General features: G+C 42.4%; 1 protein-coding gene across 1 annotated transcript in view; it reads right to left on the bottom strand.

Annotated features, from left to right (window-relative positions):
- The window catches only part of WDR70 (WD repeat domain 70), a 116,060-nt gene that overhangs the window by 89,604 nt on the left and 5,099 nt on the right, over positions 1-21,357 (bottom strand). Inside the window, exons 4-7 of the mRNA XM_082241986.1 lie at positions 20,705-20,813; positions 18,358-18,535; positions 5,363-5,422; positions 3,409-3,542 (exon numbers count right to left, since the gene is read on the bottom strand). Coding sequence (XP_082098112.1) covers positions 3,409-3,542; positions 5,363-5,422; positions 18,358-18,535; positions 20,705-20,813 — 481 coding nt within the window. The remainder of the gene's footprint in view (positions 1-3,408; positions 3,543-5,362; positions 5,423-18,357; positions 18,536-20,704; positions 20,814-21,357) is intronic.

Below are 21,357 nucleotides of genomic sequence, written 5' to 3'. Positions count from 1 at the left end.
AGCGCATGGAAACACCGTTTACCTTCCCGCCGGAGCGGTACCTATTGATCTACTTGCACTTTGATGTGCTTTCGAACTGCCAGGTTGGCAGGAGCAGGGACCGAGGAACGGGAGCTCACCCTGTCGCGGGGATTCGAACCTCCGACCTTCTGATCGGCAAGTCCTAGGCTCTGTGGTTTAACCCACAGAGCCACCCGCATCCCCGTTTCACTACTTAAGTCCAAAGACGGTCTTCCATCACACAACTGGCCCAAAAATATTTAAGTGTTCATTCAGAAGCTTATGCAGAAGATGAAAGCAAGCCCCCAAATAGGGGTAGAGATCTTGTGGCCCTTCAGATGTTGCTGGAGAACTCTTGCTATTGCTGACCATCGGGCATGGTGGCCCTAGTATAAAAGAATACAGACATCCTCACCTCCAGTATAGAAGAATGGAAATCCCTTGTAACAAGTACGGTACAGTGTCAGATGCAAAGTGGATGAGGAAGCAACCGTTCCTCTCCTGAAGATTATTTCCCAAACAACCCATGTCTTGCATGAAATACAAGCCTGTGCTACCGAGGGAACCACAAAAACCAAAAGCTTTCCCTTAAGGGAAAAAAAAACTTGCAGGCCTATGAATGAATCCTCCTAACTAGCTGGGCCATAGAAAAACCTCTAAATGCCCATGTAAAGGATCCCACAAATGAAAAGCACATGGTATGAACTTGCATCAGATTTATCAGAACTACTGCTGTTATAATTATTTCACTTTTAAAAAAAAATACTCAAGTAAATTCAGTGCGCTTGCTTACTCTTTTAACCTAGGCCTTTATATATATATATATTTTTCTAAATTGACAAGTAAATAAAGCAGTAAAGATTTACAATATCAGATCTTCGGGTAAAAGGAGAGGCAATATGCACTCCACCAAGGAGAGCTGTGTCTGAAATGTTTAGTAGCACTCAGGGTGGATTTCATTTAAATCAAATCAATTTAAATCATGATTTAAATCACTCGTCAGTAAGACTTGATTTAAATCATTTTTTTTACAGAAAGACTCATTCTTGCTGGTATAATCTTAATATTTACAACCAGATGAAGGTTTCATTTTTTTGAATGATAAATTTTCAGAGTAGTTTTTACAGTTATATCAAAAATTACTGATTTGGTTATACTATTTGAAATACATAGACAGATAATTATGAAATTATTGTGAGGTTTAACAAGTTATCTGTTTATATTTGGACAACTTTTCTGCTGTATTTTATTGGAAGGAGAAAAATAATCATTTCCTTAACAACAATTTAAACAATTTATTTAACTAAAACAATAACATTAGAATCATAGAATCATAGAATCATAGAGTTGGAAGAGACCACAAGGGCCATCGAGTCCAACCCCCTGCCAAGCAGGAAACACCATCAGAGCACTCCTGACATATGGTTGTCAAGCCTCTGCTTAAAGACCTCCAAAGTAGGAGACTCCACCACACTCCTTGGCAGCAAATTCCACTGTCGAACAGCTCTTACTGTCAGGAAGTTCTTCCGAATGTTATAGCATATGTATCCATGTTTAACTGATGTGGTTAAACATTTTAAAAAAAACAACTTAGACTGAGTTTTAGCACACATGAAAAACTTAAAATAAATCCTTATTTCCTGATTAATAGTCTTTGGAGTATAATGTAACTTTTTTTTTTTTATAATAATTTTTATTACATTTTTTCCAAATTACATAGAGAACAAAAAAAAAGACAGAGCTAAAGACAAAAAGGAAGAAAAAACAGAAAATCTCAACCATTTCGACAACTTATTTCAAATTTCCTTTGGACTTCCCCACATCTCCCACATGAGTGCATTCTTGATAATAAAATTTGCCAGCAAATTATACCCTTATTTCATGTGTTTCTTTACATTTTCAGTTGCAATTTAAGTTTAAATCTCTTATTCTCCAATTACTCTAAAAATATAACATAATATCCTTTTTACCCGTTTAAACTTTGATTCTTTCATGAATATTGTCAGTTTCATAGATAATAAAATTTCATTGCTGGGGCTAACGTTCCCAATCATACGACGTCTTATGTTTCATACAACTTATAATACTTCTGCAAATAGTCTTTAAATTTTTTCCAGTCCTCCTCCATTGCCTCTTCTCCCATGTCTCGGAGTATAATGTAACTTAAATAGAAAACTATCTTTAGAAATATTTTTCCTCCAAAAGCATTTTATTTTAAAAATCTGATTTAAATAAAAAAAATGATTTAAATACAAAAATCCCAATTAAATTTAAAATAATCCATTTTTAATATATAGTTTTTAAAAAAAATCATTGATTTTTATCCACCCTGGTAGCATTTATTCAAACTTAGTTCGGCAGCTATGAGAACCGCAACAAGTAATTTTTGAAAAGATGTTCCAGACTCTACCACCAACCTAGTAGTAGTGATCAAATACAAGATGCACCACCTCAGATTTTTGCATTGTGCTGCCCGAGGCAGATGGGAGTTGTAGTCCAACAACATCAAAAGGGCACCAGTTTGTTCAATACTGCTACATAGCATTGCTATTACCGTATTTTTCGCACCATAAGACGCACTTTTTCCCCTCCAAAAATGAAGGGGAAATCGGGGTGCGTCTTATGGGGCGAATGCCTGCAAGCCTCGCGCGCCCGGCAGGAGGTCCCATCGGGTGCGCGAGGCTTGGGGCGGCAGCGGACCAAGCTTCTAGGTGCGCGCGAGCAGTCCGCTGCCGCCCCAAGCCTCGCGCACCCGGTGGGACCTCCTGCCGGGTGCGCGAGGCTTGGGGCGGCAGCGGACTGCTTGCGCGCACCTAGAAGCTTGGGGCGCGCTGAGCTCAGCACGCCCCAAGCTTCTAGGTGCGCGCGAGCAGTCCGCTGCCGCCCCAAGCCTCGCGCACCCGGTGGGACCTCCTGCCGGGTGCGCGAGGCTTGGGGCGGCAGCGGACCAAGCTTCTAGGTGCGCGCGAGCAGTCCGCTGCCGCCCCAAGCCTCGCGCACCCGGTGGGACCTCCCGCCGGGTGCGCGAGGCTTGGGGCGGCAGCGGACTGCTTGCCGGCACGCAGAAGCTTGGGGCGCGCTGACCTCAGCTCGCCCCAAGCTTCTGGATTAGCGCAGGGGTCCGCTAGCCCTGGGAGAGGCGCCCGGCTCTCCCACGCTAGCGGAGACCTTGCCGGCACGCAGAAGCTTGGGGCGCGCTGAGCTCCGCACGCCCCAAGCTCCTGGTGTAGCGCAGCGCACCTGGGGGGGAAATAAAATTTTTTCCCTTTATTTCCCCCCAAAAAATCTAGGTGCGTCTTATGGGCCGGTGCGTCTTATGGGCCGAAAAATACGGTAAGTTGTTCTAAGACAGGAGCATTGCTGATGTAGGTTTGGAGGGAGTTGGGAGAGAGAAACATCAGGATGTACCATTCACATGGTTGCAAAGATCGAAAAGCTTGAAGAGATGCATCCATTCCAGCAAAATCCCAAAATCTAACATCATAGTCGTAGCCTCCAGTTATCAAACGGGCACCCGAGGGATCCAGTCCTAAAGCAGAGACCTAGAAAGCAAAGCAAACAAATCAAACAAACCATTACCTGAACATCCAATGAGAGATCCATTTAGCTTTAAGCCTTTTGATGTAATATTTTAACTATATGAAAGCTTGCATCAATTGCACATTTTAGAAAATGTCCTGCATGATCCATTCTCTCCTCCCATGTGTGCACTCATGTATGTCTGAAATGGGGGGTTTATTCATATTTTTGATAAGTTTCAATCCTGCATGATGGAGGAATTAAAGCTTCACTGGGGCCCTCTGAAGATCCCCGCAAAGCACCCCATAAATGCAGAAGATGGGATTGTACTCAGTTGCCCTTAACGTACTGCAGAGTATTGAACACAATACAAAAAATTCTGGTCTGAGTTATCCTGTTATTTTCATTTGCTAAAAGAACGTGGCAGCTTTAATATTACAATACTCCTTAGGCCAGCACCATCCTGCCTGTTCCTTTTGTGACACAAAATGGCTTGCAAATTAGACGATTCCAAATGGAGTGCACTATATACTGAACGCCACAGATGACAAAACCACATTAGACAATCACTGCGTATACAGCTGAAGCAGCTGTAAACTGTAAGTACAGAAAACATGACACTTATAGTATCTCAGTTGATTATGTAACACTTTCCACTGCTCACCTACATGTCAAAACTGTCAGGAGAAAATTTATCCCTGCAGTTTCAGTGGGAAAACCACTCCTGTTACAGGCAAGGCAACTGGAAAATTAATTAGGTTTCTGGAAAGGATCTTCAACGTGGGAAATCTTTTCTGATATTTCTCAGCTGCACAGGAACACAGTCATCAACAGCTTAAATTCATTAGTTTGAGGAGATACAGATGGGAGTCTCAGCAAATGGACCTTACACGAGAGTCGGAGAGTCGGCTGAAGGAAACAGTGGTCCTTAAAACTTGCCCCTGGGTAGCAAATCATGGAGCAAGGTGTGTGGGGAGGTTAGCAGCCAATGGCTCAGCAAACTTGGTTTGACTACCAAGCACAGTGTGAACTATTCACAAAAAGTATCCATCTATCTTCAGTTAACATCCCATCTTTTTTTCACCCATCATGGAACCAGGCCAATGTAGATGTGGTCTCCAGGAAGTCACATCACCCATCCAGGCCTGACCAGATCCCAAGTTGTAGAGTTTCCATGGGACATGGGTGGCGCTGTGGTCTAAACCACTGAGCCTCTTGGGCTTGCTGATCAGAAGGTTGGCGGTTCAAATCCCTGCGATGCGGTGAGCTCCCACTGCTCTGTCCCAGCTCCTGCCAACCTAGCAATTCAAAAGCATGCCAGTGCGAGTAGATAAATAGGTACCGCTGTGGAGGGAAGGTAAACAGCATTTCCATGAGCTCTGCCTTCCGTCATCATGTTCCATTGCGCCAGAAGCAGTTTAATCATGCTGGCCATATGACCCAGAAAGCTGTCTGTGGACAAACGTCGGCTCCCTCAGCCTGAAAGCGAGATGAGTGCCACACCCCATAGTTGCCTTTGACTGGACCTAACCATCCAGGGGTCCTTTACCTTTACCTGTAGAGTTCCCTCTCCAACAGAGGTTTGTCTCGCTTCTTCACTATACAGCTTTCAGCGAGTACAAAAGACACACCTCTTTACTCCCGAGAAGTGTGGTTTCAGGGCCCACCCTATTCCTGTGACTGTAACCTAATTTTCAATTGTTCTAACCTGCTCTGGGACCTCCTGATGAAGGGAGGGGACATTAATTAATTAATTAATTAATTAATTAATTAATTAATACAATAATATTAATTATGTCAGCTGGTCAACATGGATGGACAACATAGATGCCAAGACACTTACTGTTTTTGTCCCATGATGCAGTGTAATTTCATGTGAGTCAGGAATCTTCTTGACAGGATCCTAAGGAGGATAATACCGTTAAGAAAAATATTTATGTATACACATAAAAGGTCTTCTGTACAATAAAGAACAAAACACATTACAGAACTTTGGGGGGGGAATACGAATTCTCATGGAATACCAAAGTGTACGCCTATACACATCTATTCAAAAGTAAGATCCAATGAGCTCAATTGGCTTACTCCCAGGTAAATAGGAATCGGCTTGCAGCCTCAGCTACATTTCCACTGCCTTTCAAAGGCACGATTGCCTTTCCCAGCTTCATAAATGATGAGTGCAGATTTAGGTGGATCTTTTACTTCAGGATCGTCGCAATTACCTGTGATCAACATAAGTGTTTGTGCACATGTATGTGAGAGAGAGATAAGAAAAGAAGTTTGGTTGTCTGGAGAGGTCACTTCCTGGTTCGCATGGAGAAGTTGTTTTCAGTGGAGCTCAGCAACAGAAGCGAGGCAGCACCAGGGTGTTGAAATGTTGACACCCTATCCATTTTGCGCCCAGGGCAACTGACCCTGTGGCCCCCTCACACACTTCACCACTGCTTCAGTCAGGAGTCCGTTGCTAGTGAAATACAGCCCTTTCTCATATCTGTCCCTTATAAAAGCTCTACTTTCCACTTCCTTCACTAACAGCCCAAAGTGAACAAAGTGAACAAAGTGAACAAACAGCTCACTAGCACCTAACTGAAAAAGAACCCCTATTCACTCCCCACCAATCCAGACTGAGAAGCTCTTCCAGCCAAACACCTTTAGACATCTTCTGATTGGTGCTTTTTATCCAAACAGAACCTAAGCTTTCTCTATTCTCTCTTCTCCTCCATCTTGTCTCCTAATTCTTTGTGCTACCCCTCAGCAAGCCAGTCTTACAACCAATTACAACAAACCATGTCCACAACAAAAACAACATTTAACCAGCAAATTGGAGTTTACCGTAGAATCAGCTCAAGTTTTTTTGCCTTCAAAAATGTGAGAGCCCACCTCCAGCCTGAAAGCAGCGCAGACCACTTCGTTCACCCGCATGCATACGCCCAGTATACTAATGTGAAGTTGTATGGCTGTGGTTGCTTGCCAACTGATGGCTACCAATAAGAATCTTCAAAAAGTACAGAGGAAACTCAGGTCAGCCTTCCCCAACGTGATGCCCTCCAGATATCTTGGACTATAACATCCCTAGCCAGCGTGATCATGACTGGAATTGATGGGAGTTGTAATCTGAAACATCTGCAAGGCACCATAATGGGGAAGGCAGGCCCAGGTGAACCCGGGGGAAAGTAAGAGGCAGGAAATAAGAACACACAAGGATTTGAAAAGACGACAGGGCAAGAACGGTGGGTTATAAAACTTTATATAAATAAGTACAGAAAGCAAACATGACAGAAGAATGAGCTCTAAACAGGTGCCCTTGACTAGCTTGCCAATAGCTCCATACACTTGTATGAGGCACTGTGAGGAGGCTGGAGCCAAAGGGAGCAAAGAAGCTCGTAATAGACCTTTTAAGCTGTGCCAAGGAGCAAATCCCATCATACAGATATCAAGCGACATCTGCAACTGCCACCTGCACGTCATAAAAAAAAACCCAAACATGCAAATTTATCCCTGGAATTCCAAGAGCAAGTTGCCTGAAGTACATTCTGGAGAGAGAGAGAGAGAGAGCAGTCCAAGGGATTCCGGAGTTTTAAACAAAACTGTTCAATCAAAACAAAAATTAAGATAACAACCTCCCAGGACATGGCTTGGCAAAACATCTCTTAATAACAGCCAAATATTTATGAAGAATCAGTGTGACCCGTTCCCTTTTAGTACCTCCAAAGTTCCTAAATTATAGAATATACTATAAATATCTCCATGCCCACCCAAAAAATGCCTATATATGAACAGAATTTCAGTTGCAAGTTGAGATGTATCCAAAAGGAGAATATATCGTGATCCCAAGGAAAACATTTAGGTAGTATATTTTAACGAGTGATGACTTCTGTGACAGAAGGTACTCTATTCCAGTGAGTGTTGCCATTAGCCTGACTAACTGTGGTAAGAACCTCTATTGAGGTCACTTATAATTTCACATGATCCTTCTATTTCCATTGTCCACATGAGGAGGCACAAGGAAGCACCAAGGTTTGCAGAAGTTGTTAAAAAAACCAAAAAACCTTCACTGAAAAATCAAACCCTGGAAATAGGGACCCCAAGGAGGACTGAGTATGCTTAGTGGCCACAGAATGCTGGTGGACTGTGGGCAGGGAACAAAACACAGTATCATAGGTTGCAAGTTGGTAGAAAAGATGAGCATCTCCGTGGCCTTGGCCTTTAACATTGAGCAACTGAGTTATTAAAAGAAGGGTTAGATCAGCCACTCTTGTCCAATGCTTCTGGTGGAATTCCAACAGAGGGCACATTGAGACATACTGACTGTATTAGCCAAACCAACTAATACAGTGGCAGAAATCACAACCAGAAGCCACAACCAGGTCACATCTCACTGATCATACACCTCACATGCCAGATATAGAGAGAGATGTATACAATGAAGGACTGGGGGGTTTACAAATATCTATCACATTTTAGTGGTCTGGTTCAGACATAGCAATCTACCTTAGTTGACTGTTACAGCGTCAGTACGAGCCCTGGGCTGGCACATCAGACTATTGAAGCTACTGTTCCTGAAAAAGGGACGTGGGTGGCACTGTGGTCTAAACCACTGAGCCTCTTGGGCTTGCTGATCAGAAGGTTGGTGGTTTGAATCCCCGTAACGGGGTGAGCTCCCGTTGCTCTGCCCCAGCTCCTGCCAACCTAGCAGTATGGAAGCACACCAGTGGGAGTAGATAAATGGGTACAGCTGTGGCAGGAAGGTAAACAGCGTTCCGTGCTCTCTGGTTTCTGTCATGGTGTTCTGTTGTGCCAGAAGCGGTTTAGTCATGCTGGCCACATGACCCGGAAAGCTGTCTGTGGACAAATGCCGGCTCCCTGGGCCTGAAAGTGAGATGAGCGCCAGAACCCCATAGTCGCCTTTGAGTGGACTTAACTGTCCAGGGGTCCTTTACCTTTTTACTGTTCTGGAATAGTAACAAACCATGGTTTGCTGTTGTGCTTTAACTGATGAAATATATCTGAGGAAATATATCAATGAATTCCAGGCTCAGTGAAGAATATCCAGAGGTAGAAAACTCTTAACATATGGCTGCCCAGTCATTGCTTAATAACCTTCTACAAAGCGATCTTACTGTTACCAATGCTCTACTAATGTTAACCTATAATCTACCATCCTGAAACCTGATATCCTGGAATGTTTTATTTTATTTATTAAATTTGTATACCACTGTTCATTTGAACTATGGTTGGGGCTACCTCTCATTTTCCAAGTTTGGACACACCCTCAAATCATGGTTTGCCGCAATCCAGGAACAGATACTTTCAATCTCTTATTCCCATGAAGACGAATAGGATCGCATAAGCCAGAGGATCACACCAACTTGTTCATGTAACAAACTGAACATACATTATTGCTATGTGCGAACAAGCCCAAGAAAGTGTCTACTTCCAGTCACCAACAGAAAATGATCCAACCCCACATGCAACATACTTATAATTTTCCTAATATGATGTTGATTGGGGCTGAATAGCAGCACCCATCTGTCAAATTTGGCCCAAAAGCCTAGATTCTAATAAGGATCTGGCCTCTGGAGTCAAAAAGGCTCTGACGCAGAGGCAAGGTTTGAACATACCAGCAATCGTAACCAGATTGTTTTTGTTTGCCATTCTGAATAACTGGCACTGTACCACCTAATTTCTTGCTAACCCCATTAACTTATATTAAATTATGTTTTGGGGTGGACATCAAAAATAAAATCTAATTTAAAATGCTTTCAGTCTGTACTACGGTACTGCAGTGATCAATGCTTTATATAATTCCAAGGCTAATAACCATTCTTCTCCGCTTTATCAGACACAGCTGATTCATGATCACAAATAGAACTTCCTGCTAAAACTGATCAAAGCCTGGAAAACAAAACAATTAAGCTGTGTTTAAGCACAGGAGCAAGGGAAGGAGCAAACTGCTGAGGCATTAATATGAATTCCTAGAGCTAGGAGAGTATAAGCCGCAAGCCAATAGCGATAGACAGCTATTAACTAAACCAGGTATCCTCAAACTCAGCCCTCCAGATGTTTTGGGACTACAACTCCCATCATCCCTAGCTAACAGGACCAGTGTTCAGGGATGATGGGAATTGTAGTCCCAAAACATCTGGAGGGCTGAGTTTGGGGATGCCTGAACTAAACCAAAAGGTAGGAAGGAAGATGTGGTCAAAGACCAAGCTGAAATTATTGCTTTGGGGCCACTGCTGCTCCTGATTCCCTCCTATATGCTAAACAAGAAACAGACCAAAGGTTATCTGTAAGCTATTTCCGCAAATTAAAAGGGGGTGATTCACACACTTTTATCAGATAGAAGTAAGTTAGCCTGAATGGCAATGGACTAATTCTCACAAACAGAGGGTAACAGTAATGGAAGGAAGGGGAAAGTACATGCGCCCAAGGGCTTTTGGTGACTTGTTTTGCTCCGGGCAATCTATGAGCTGTAATCAGAGTTTGTTCTTTGTTTACCACTGGTGGTTTGTCGGAGGAGACAAACCAAAAGGCTGGGTTCAGACACAACCCTAAGCCAAACTATGCCTTAGCCTCGGGTAGTATGGCAACAGCAGCAGGACTGGGGAAGGAGCATAGCATTCTTTGCTCTGGGAATCCACACATTCACTTGTTCATGCAAAACCATGGTTTAGTGTGGCACTACATGCATACAGGTTCAGTACTGTAAAATTCTGCCCAATGGTTTATCTGGGACGCCTTTAAAAAAAAAACAGAAAAACTCAAAAGGTTTCTAATTAATCTACCCAATTACGCATTCCAGCCCTGACAGAAACTAGCGACAGAAATACATTTCAGTTCATCAAGTAAGATATCAGAGCTAAGTGGAAAGATTTCAATGGCAAATTCACAAAACCTCTCTCAGGTATTTTTAAACCCTTGGAAAAATGCCTGACATACTGCAGGAAGGAAGGAAGGAAGGGCAATTTCATGTGGAGCATGCACAGCTGGTTCCAATCCTATTACTATTTTGATTAGTAATTCTCCCATGCCACCCATAAATTGCCTTCAAAACATTAATATTTAATCCACATTACGAACAGCCGTATAACAGCACATTTCTATGTAATGGGATATGACAAAATAAATGGCTAGATGACCAGCATTGTCTGTATAGAAGGGAAATATTGTTACAGCCCAAGCTTCACACAAAAAAACTCTTTAAGGCTGCAATCCTCTCGTACAGGGATGGGAAACCATTCCCTTCTGGCTAATCTACTGGGTGTGGGGACATGCAAAAGTGGAAAAGGCAACACATTTCAACATTACCTTTGTACAGTAAGCTAGCTTCCACACATAATAATAATAATAACAACAACAACAACAATAAATTTTATTTATATCCCACCCTCCCCGGCCAAGGCGGGCTCAAGGAGGTTAACACCAAATATATAATACATTAAAAACACAAAATCAAACAATTGATTAAAACACAGCTCAAAATCACAGTAAAATAAAAATAAAATTAAGTGGCCAACCCACAAATCACAGCCATGAAGGTAGGAATATTAAATATTTGCCAGGCCGGGTCACCCATGCAGGTCCCATATGGGCCGATAAAAAGCACACAGCCCTCTCCCATCCTGCACCCAAGAAGCAAGCAGAATTATCAGAGTTCAAGGACACATTCCAGCCATGCAAAAACACTCAAGGATGAAAAGCAGGACTAGAAGGGAAACGGTGTGGTCCGGGAAAAGTGCAGAGGGCCAGACAGAGATGCCTATGACCCTCAGGCCTGAGGTTCCAGATTCTCATTTATTTCCATCAGTGATGTTACAGGGGTTGACACCAAATGATTTCTGCCCATTTGCATTATGGAAATCCATAATTTCATTTTATAAATTTCATTTGCCCTGTGGAATTTGCAGTTTTTCTTAAACATTTTTAAACAACAGGTATCTCTCCGAGTGGAGCAAAATTAATTGAGAATAACTGCTGTTCAAATATTGCTATATTTTAATCCGTAGGTAAGTAATTAGTTTAGCAGTTCAAAAGCACGTCAAAGTGCTAGTAGATAAATAAGTATCACTCTGGTGGGAGGGTAAACAGCGTTTCTGTGCGCTGCTCTGGTTTCGCCAGAAGCGGCTTAGTCATGTTGGCCACATGACCCAGAAGCTGTACGCCGGCTCCCTTGGCCAATAAAGCGAGATGAGCACCGCAACCCCAGAGTCGTTCGCGACTGGACTTAACTGTCAGGGGTCCTTTACCTTTTTAAGTAATTAGTTATATTAGTTATGCCATAAACATAATTATTCTGTTATTTCTGTTATTTGTTTATTCCTCCAATACCCCACTTTTCCCATATCCGGATAGCCTACTTTACATTTATAGCACTTAAGAGTGTTTAAAGCACCAATGGGGAACTTGTGACTTTCCAGACATTGTTCAACTCCAACTCTAATCAGCATGGTCAATGGTCAGTGATGACAGCAACTGTAGTCCAACATCTGGAGGACCACAAGTTTCCCATCCCTGCTCTAAAACTACTCAGAAACATCATCTCAGCGATCCTGACAACAGCCTTGTAAAGTTAGGGAACCATTATCCTCATGTTGCACATGGGAGAGGGAGAAGAGTTTAGTACTTTGCTTAACTAATTAACAAATATGGTGATATTTGAATCAGAAACTTCCTGGTTCGGTTCAGTTTTGTGAAGCCCAATCCTGTGCACTCAGAAATATGTTCCTCTATATTCAATGTAGCTCAGTCTCAATTATGTGAGCATCAGCTTAACCACTATGCTACATACAGGTGAAACTTGGAAAATTAGAATATTGTGGAAAAGTTCATTTATTTCAGTAATTCAACTTAAAAGGTGAAACTAATATATGAGATAGACTCATGACATGCAAAGCGAGATATGTCAAACTTTTATTTGTTATAAATGTGATGAGCATGGTGTACAGCTGATGAAAACCCCAAGTTAACAATCTCAGAAAATTAGAATATTAAATGAAATCAGCAAAACAAGGATTGCAAATAGACCAATACTGGACATCTGAGAAGTAGAAGTATGTGTGGAATGAATAGAAGCATTCCACAATATTCTAATTTTCTGAGTTTCACCTGTAAGTTCACATTATTTGTTAAGAATCTGATATTGGAGCCAAGGCTGGACGTCCTGTCCCACTCCAGCTGCTGTTGGATCCCAGCCTCCAACAGTCTCAGCCAGCATGGACAATGGTCCACCAACATTTGGATAGCCGCAGGTTCCCTACTCCTGCCCTGTACTGAATCATACAATAATGGCCTTAAAGCAGCCCATTCCTACCTTTCTGTCTCACTTATTCATGCACACACAAACACAGACTCTTCTGCCAGAACTTCTATACAGCATCAGTGTTAGAAACTGAGCTATGAAAGCTAGGAGCTAGATGGCACCTTAAACCTAGGTTATGGGTGCAACAATGGAATATCTATGCATGCTTTTCTTATAACAAGAATACAAAACTGAAAATGAACGAACTGCAGCTAAAATATTATGCTCATTTTTCACATGGTCTAGTCCCTTCCCTGCTCACTCCCCCCCCCCTGCAATATTCTTAAGAGGGTCTCTTCTCCAGTCTTCAGAGAGTAGCTGGAAGTGGGGAGGCAGAAAAAGGTCCTCCTTTCCTTCCACTCTGCTGTTTTAATCTGAAATCTTAGGCACAGTACTGCACCCAGAGCTCAGAAACGGCTCGCACTAATAAAATTCTCTATTGCATAGTATGTCTAGAACAATGGGAGTTTCAAACACTGTACAGCATGGCCTATCCTACTCGTTATGGAATAAAATCATTTCTAGGTTATCCAAGTGCGGTATTTCAAGCCCAGTGCTTGTACCGTAAGCCATCTCTTTTTCACAAAGACCAGGTCAAGTGATACTGGTGTTTTATTCTGAGCTCCTCATCTCTGCAAATGCCACTTCAATGAGAACGACGACACAGGTTCAGTTTGATCATTGTGGACTGTATTACCAAGCACCATTACAACTCCAGCTTGCCAGAGCTGTGAATGTTTGGATATGGGCTTGGTTCTTTCGATGAAAGATAAGGGGTAGCAGATGCAGGATTAACAAATGTATTTATATTCCATGCACACTGATCTTTAGTTTTAACACTACATACCAGCCCTTAGTCTGGGGCCCACACTGCTCACTGGTGTACCAATCATTCCCTTCCATCACTACCCCACCCCACCAGTGATGCCCTCCTCCTACGGTACATAACAAGCATCTCATGCAAGCGTTATTTTGGCAAATTATCATAGCTGAATATGACCCTCTCTGGAACCCCCATTAACTCAGGGTCCCACTTCTGCATTTACAGGGTTGTTACCTTTCAGAGGCTGCAAGTTGTTTGCACCCCTAGTGGACTTGATCCACATTAGCTGAGAATCAGGGTCAAATGCAAACTTCCTGCTATTACATTCAGGTAGGTTGCCATGTTGGTCTGACACAGTCAAACTAAATAAATAAAATGTCCAGCAGCACCTTAGAGACTAAATAAATTTGTTCTGGGTATAAGCTTGGTATCTGAAGAAATGTGCATGCACACGAAAGCTTATACCCAGAACAAACTTAGGTGGTCTCTAACGTGCTACTGGACAATTTTTTTAATTTATTCCTGCTATTAAGTCCTTTGATTCCTTTAGTTATGGGAAGGCATGGACCAAGCTTAGTATGATCCAGTCCTTTCTTGTATATGTGACAAGCTTGAAAGGGATGGGAATTTGGAATTCAGACTTGAGTAGAATGGCAGGACTGTTTTCAGACCCTAATGAGGCGACATGGTGGAGGAGGAACAGAACAAAACATGTGTGTGGAGACTGCCCTAGACTGTGTTATTCAAGAATCCCAGTTCTAGTTGCCTCACCTCCCAAAGGATGTTGTGGAGCTGGAAAAGGTTCAGAAACAGACAACCAGAATGATCAAGGGGCTGGAGCAACTCCCTCTATGTGGAACATATGAATTTAGGGGGGGAAAGTAAGGAGGGATATAATGATAGAAGTGTATAAGATTGTGCATGGAATGAACAAAGTGAATAGTGTTAAATTTTCCCCTGCTCTCATTTTACTAGAATTCAGATATCCAAGTAAGCTGAATGTTGAAATATTCAGGGCAGACAAAAGTTAACATAGCTAAAACTCTGGAACTTGCTCCTACAAGTGATGGCCACCAACTTGGATTGCTTAAAAAATATACGGAATAGATAGATTCATGGAATATAATTCTATCAAGGGTTACCATCCATGATGGCCATGTTTTTCATCAACAGCTGGATGAGGTATGCCTCTGAGTACCAGTTGTTGGGGAGACTGCTATGGCACTCATGTCCTGCATGGCGATCTGGTTGGCCACCGTGGGAACAGGATCCTGGACTAGATGGACATTTGGCCTGATCCAGCAGGGCCTTTCTTCCGCTGAAATGATAAAGTGCTTGAACGTCACTTGGAGAAGAGAAGGAACAGGGACTGCTAGATGGCTAAGCATCTGCCCTTGAGTCCCACAGCATCAGGCTGAAGGTAGCTTCTAGTCTACCCTCCTTGAACATCTTCTACAGTCTAGGAAGAGCTGCTTTCCTTCCTAGGCTTCTCCTTGGTTTTGTACCCTCTCTGAGGTACAACCCAGAGTACTACCAAACAATCTTCCTGTTATGTCCTGTTCACCACCATCACTTTCCTGTTCAGTGAAAATCTTAGTGTTCCACTCAAGTAAGTCCTACTTCCAAATCTCTCCACATTCCCAGAGTAACATGTTTTCAATCAATAAATGATTGCAGGTTTATTCAACTTCAAAGCCACAGCAAACAGCAAATGCCACCCTGGACAAACGCCAGCTTTGTCCTCAATGCTTCTTTCAATCTCTCAGCAGTATCTTAAATGAAATGTGTATGTAAAAATCACACCTAGGATACACATTCCACCACATTGTGCATTTTTGTGCAAGTCAGCTATGTGGGTACTTAAAATAACGCTTCGAGTTAAATAATTCTGCATGCATTACAGCTTTAAAACTAATAATAATGAACGAAGTGAAACTGATATAGTTCTTAATAGTAGTTGTTTAGAGCTGTAGAACCAACCCTAGCACCCAGCCCCAATGCTACAAGCAACTTATTGCAAACTAGCCTACTGAATGAGGAGCAAAACTCCTCAGAAACAGGCAGCCTGAAACGCGTTTGCGTGCCAGCCTTACAATAAGAAAGTGCCTTTTTTCTGAACAACAGAAAACAGGAATTGATCTGATTATTGTAGGGTCAAAACGGCACAGCTGATTGTAAACAGACATAGAATTCCTTTTCCACTAAACTCCTGACAAAAATCATATAGATGAGACAACTGCAATGACAACATGGGTCGATCTGAATCTGTTTTGGAGATGGAAAGAAAAATGTTGAATGACAAACCATTCAACCTTGTTCTCATGGAGATTAATGTTGATGATATTCTGCAATAATAGTAATAATAAATCTTTCAACTGAATCTAGGGAAGAATAAAACCTGCATAAGATCTTTCTTCTTTGCCAATCTACTAATTTAAAATCTCCCTGCCTTATTATACTTGATGTGTTTGTCAGTCTCTCTTTCTATGTTTTATGCCATGGTTTTAGATAGACAGATAGAAAGCCACCTACACTTCTAACATGGAAATACAGACATCTTTTTTTAAAAAAGAACAAAAAATAAATAAGTGAGCATCCTTGCATCTTGAGCCAAAAGACCTGCTGCTCTTTACCCACATAGCCAGCCTGTCCCACTAACTCCTGCCCACATCACTACCAAATGACAGCCACAGCCTTCATCTTTCGTACCAATTATGGCACATTTCCCATATTTGAGCACGGAAAAACTGAAAACACTCCATGCAAAGGTTATGAAACTAATTTGTTAGCCCAAAGCCCCAAAATGAAGAAAATAGTTTAGTGACTGTTACTGTTTAGTTCAGTGACTGTTTAGTGCTTTTTTGTCTAGAGGGATGCAGGGGTACGCATACCCCTAAACATTTTGCGAATCTAAGTTTGACCTCATTGAGGGGCAGTATTTCAATATGAATAGGAAAATGAGAGTATCCCTAAACATTTTTTAAAAAAGAAAAAAGCACTGGTTACAGGGATAAAAATCTTTTTAAAGTGTTATCAGTGACTTTAAAAAGAAAAGAAAAGCAAAATAACTAGAAATCGTGGCTTTCAAGCCATTTAGTTACTTTTTCGTGCAAAAGGAACAGCAATAAAACCATGTTGCATCAAACACTGACATAAGTTTTGCATCAGATTATGCACAATTACTTTCAAGTATTAAAAATACAGTAAATGAATGGCTATCCCTTTAAGGCTTCATTGCATTCAAACATTTCCCCCCCTGTAATACCTACACAGTAAAACAACATACCATCAATAAATCTTCACAAATGGTATTTCCAAAAATGTAGCAAAAATGTTAAATAGCACTAACATTCAAAATTGTCACTCAGAATACCCGTCGGGGGTTAAATTGAAAGGTTTACATATGATTCAATCAAGTAACAGCCTCATAAAAGTGATGTTTAAAAAATGAATCTTAACTTTATGACTGCTGTGTTCCTTTGGGGAAAGCAATTTGGTATGATTTGTGAAAGGAAGTTGAACATGTTACTTTTCGCTTATAAGGTTTTTGTATTCCTTTTTTTAAAAGGTGCACATATTACTTTATACAGCTGTGAATGATGACTGCAGACATTTACCCATATCTTAAAGAGAGCTCAAAAATTCTGTTCATGTGAGAATGTTCAATGAATTACAATCCAGGAGAGGGAGAAATAAAGGAAAAGGAAATCAGTTGAATCCACCTATAAACAATATATGTGTGTTAAAATAGTAGAGAACAGCTGCAAAACTAACAAATTCTTTTACGTTTAATGTCCCTTCAACTGAGGATCAAACTGTATTAAAATAATGCTCAACAAGCGGAAACCTGCTTTTTCAAAGATAAGAAGCAAAACTTCCTTTCTTTCAAATGTGATCACCTAACAGTGAGTAGCTAGTATAAATCTACCTAACATGTAAAACCATTGGTCTTCAAAGAAGCAAACACTTCTTGAATTATTTCTTGAAGCAAGCATAACAATACTATGGATGTCCTAAAGAAACATCCATATGAACCACTACATGGAAATAAAAGGGAACAAATTAAGAGTCCAAAACAAGAACCACAAACAATTAACAGTTTGAGAAACTTTGCAATATGAAACTGTGGTGAACTCCTACATCCCAAAATAGATCAACAGCACCACCTAGAGCAGGGAGGGGAACCTGTGGCCGGCCATATGTTCCTGAACTACAACTCCCATCAACCCTGACCACTGATCATGCTGGCAGGAGCTGACTCCCAACAGTCTCAATTTCCATAAGTTTAGTAAGAAGGACTTGCCGATCAGAAGGTCAGTGGTTCGAATCCCCACAATGGGGTGAGCTCTCGTTGCTCGGTCCCTGCTCCTGCCAACCTAGCAGTTCAAAAGCACGTCAAAGTGCAAGTAGATAAATAGGTACCGCTCCGGCGGGAAGGTAAACAGCGTTTCCATGCGCTGCTCTGGTTCGCCAGAAGTGGCTTAGTCATGCTGGCCACATGACCCGGAAGCTGTACGCCGGCTCCCTCGGCCAATAAAGCGATATGAGCGCCGCAACCCCAGAGTCGGTCACGACTGGACCTAATGGTCAGGGGTTCCTTTACCTTTACAATTCCCAGGTGATTATCTCCTTTGCAAATCAGATGCAAAGTGCAAGCAATCAACACGAAAACAGAAGACGACACAGCAGAAACGGCGAGAAAATAAAAACTGACCTCATCTTCTTCCAGAATGTTGTCCTCGTCATCCTCCTCATCACTGCCCTTATATCCAGGAGGCAGCGGAGGGCCAATGAGTTCATCATCGGAATCTTCCACTGACCCTTGGGGTGGCAAAGGGGGGCCAATTGGTTCTTCATCTGAGCTGTCGTCACTTTCACTACCAGATGAATCCCTAGGCGAACAAAAATATGAGATGTATAGTGGCAGGGGTCTTCATTGCTGAAGTCCCCAGCCTACCCTTTTCTCCCCGACACATTTTTCTACATAGTGCCACAGACTGGTGAACAGAGGACACCGTATCTGGCAGCCAGTGCAGGGTGGGCGAGAAAGATAGGAATGTAGGAAACTGCCCTTTATGGAATCAGAGCATTTGTCTATGAAGCTCAGTATTGTCTATACCAATATTCTTCAACTTTGGGTCCCCAGATGTTGTTAGATATCCTATATGAAACCCTGGAGAGCCACTGCCGTTTGTGTAGACTAGTGTTCTTTAACCTTAAGTGGCTAGCTAACCTTAAGATCATGGGTAGGCAAACTAAGGCCCAGGGGCCGGATCCAGCCCAATCGCCTTCTAAATCCGGCCCGCAGGCGGTCCGGGAACCAGCGTGTTTTTACATGAGTAGAATGTGTCCTTTTATTTAAAATGCATCTCTGGGTTATTTGTGGGGCTTGCCTGGTGTTTTTACATGAGTAGAATGTGTGCTTTTATTTAAAATGCATCTCTGGGTTATTTGTGGGGCTTGCCTGGTGTTTTTACATGAGTAGAATGTGTGCTTTTATTTAAAATGCATCTCTGGGTTACCTGTGGGGCATAAGAATTCATTCATTATTTTTTTTCAAAATACAGTCCGGCCCCCCACAAGGTCTGAGAGACAGTGGACCGGCCCCTTGCTGAAAAAGTTTGCTGACTCCTGCTTAAGATGGCTGAGGATGGTGGGAACAGCAGTCCAACATCATGTGAGCACTGAAAGTTGAAGAACACTGGTCAACATTAACTACCAGGGCCTCTCCAGGGTTTCAGGCAGGAAATGTTTCTCAGCCCTACCTGGAGATGCTGGGGATTGAACTTGGGACCGTGGTGCTTCGCAAGACGAAAAGAATCCGCTCTGTGATTCTCTTCGTCTAGCGTTTTTTCGTCTTGCCAAGCAAGCCCATTGACGGATTAGCGTTATTAGCGCTTTTAGCGGCTTATCGGCTTATTGGATCAGCTGATAAGCGGCTTAGCGGCTTAGAAAAAGGGGGGGAAGGGGAAAAAACCGCAGGAACTCGCAAGACATTTTCATCTTGCAAAGCAAGCCCATAGGAGATTCGGTTTGCGAAGCACCTCCAAAATGGAAAACTCTTTCGTCTAGCGAGTTTTCCGTCTTGCGAGGCATTCGTCTTGCGGGGCACCACTGTAATAATTTTTATTTATACCCCACTCTCCCTAGCCAACGCCAGGCTCAGGGCGGCTAACAAGCAATAATAAAAACAAGTTGAATGACTAAAACATTAAAATATTGAAACATTAAAATATTAAAATGCAGCCTCATCACAGGAGGAGAAAGGAAAAAGAAAAAAGAAAAGGGGGGGAAAGGAATCAAATTGGCTCCAAGCCAAAGGCCAGGCGGAACAACTCTGTCTTACAGGCCCTGCGGAAAGAAATCAGATCCTGCAGGGCCCTGGTCTCATGAGGCAGAGAGTTCCACCCGGCCGGAGCCAGTGTTGAAAAGGCCCTGGCTCTGGTTGAAGCTAATCTAACTTCCTTAGGGCCCGAGACCACTAGGGTGTTGCTATTTATGGACCTTGAGGGTCTCCATGGGGCATACCAGGAGAGGCAGTTCCGTAGGTACAAGGGTCCTAGGCCGTCCTCTACCACTGAGCTATGACCCTTCCCACAAGATGTGTGGTCATCTCCTTCTGCCTCGGTGGCAGTAGCCCCTGGCCTCAATCCTGCGAATAGCAGAGTATAAACCATATATCGGGTGAGGTGGTCCCTTAAGATAACCTGGATTCAAGTTGCTCATGGCTTTAAATGCTAAAGCAAAGCTTTGACCATGCATAGGTTTGCACCACTGACAATCGCACTTATTGGAGTTTATTTCCTAGTAAGTGCGCATAAAGACTACAGCCTTTTTCTATCACTGCTGGCAACAGCTATTGCTGCTTGCCCAGAGAATGTCCAGGCATAAGAAACACTGGAAAATCAAATCAAACTGTTCTTGAAAAGTGTGTCAGCTAACTCCAAACATTGGTTGTTAAGTAATATGGCTTACAACGCGGTGCCATCTTGCATGAAAAGTGTCTCTCATTCTACCAGAAAAAAGATATAGAGCCACATGTTTCTATTATATCTACTTACTTAGAAGATGTTTTCACTACTGGGAGTAAGGATGCGGTTGAAGAATCAATACCTTCACACCGGCTTTCAAGTTCTTTTTCTTTCTCAGCTGCCTTTTTCTCACGCTCTTCTGAATAAATAAAGCACAAAGGAGAAATTTGGTGCCAGCTCTGAAGCCTTCATTTGGGTTTTTAGATGTCTGGAATGATGATAATTCAAATCATTTTTTTAAAAAAAAAACAACAACCAACCTATAACACTGAAGATCAAGCAGTCATAGACTAACATGTCCTAGTTTTCATGGTATCTGCTGATATAAGGCAGTGATGGCACACCTTTGGCCCTCCAGATATTGCTGGACATCATCCCTGGTCATTGGCCATGGTGGGTATGGCTTAAAGGAGATTTTTAACAACATTGGAGGGGCACAGGTTGCCCACCCCTGCCCGTAAAGGTAAGCTTCACAGGAAAAGAAAACAGAGCATTTCAAGTTTCTGGGCAAGATCCAACATCATAACAGATGTCATAGGACCTCCCATTCCTCCCCTCCCCTTCCCCCGAAGTCATCTGTCCATTCCCTCATCCATTTCATAGGGGGCTCATGAACTGCTGCGGGGGGAAGGAAAGGAAATTCAATTTATACAAGGGAGATGTACAAGTGGTATGCCATAGTT

This window comes from Podarcis vaucheri, assembly GCF_965113315.1.
Source record: "Podarcis vaucheri genome assembly, chromosome: 11".
NCBI classification, from domain to species: Eukaryota; Metazoa; Chordata; class Lepidosauria; order Squamata; family Lacertidae; genus Podarcis; species Podarcis vaucheri.
This window is presented reverse-complemented; position numbering and strand designations above follow the sequence as displayed.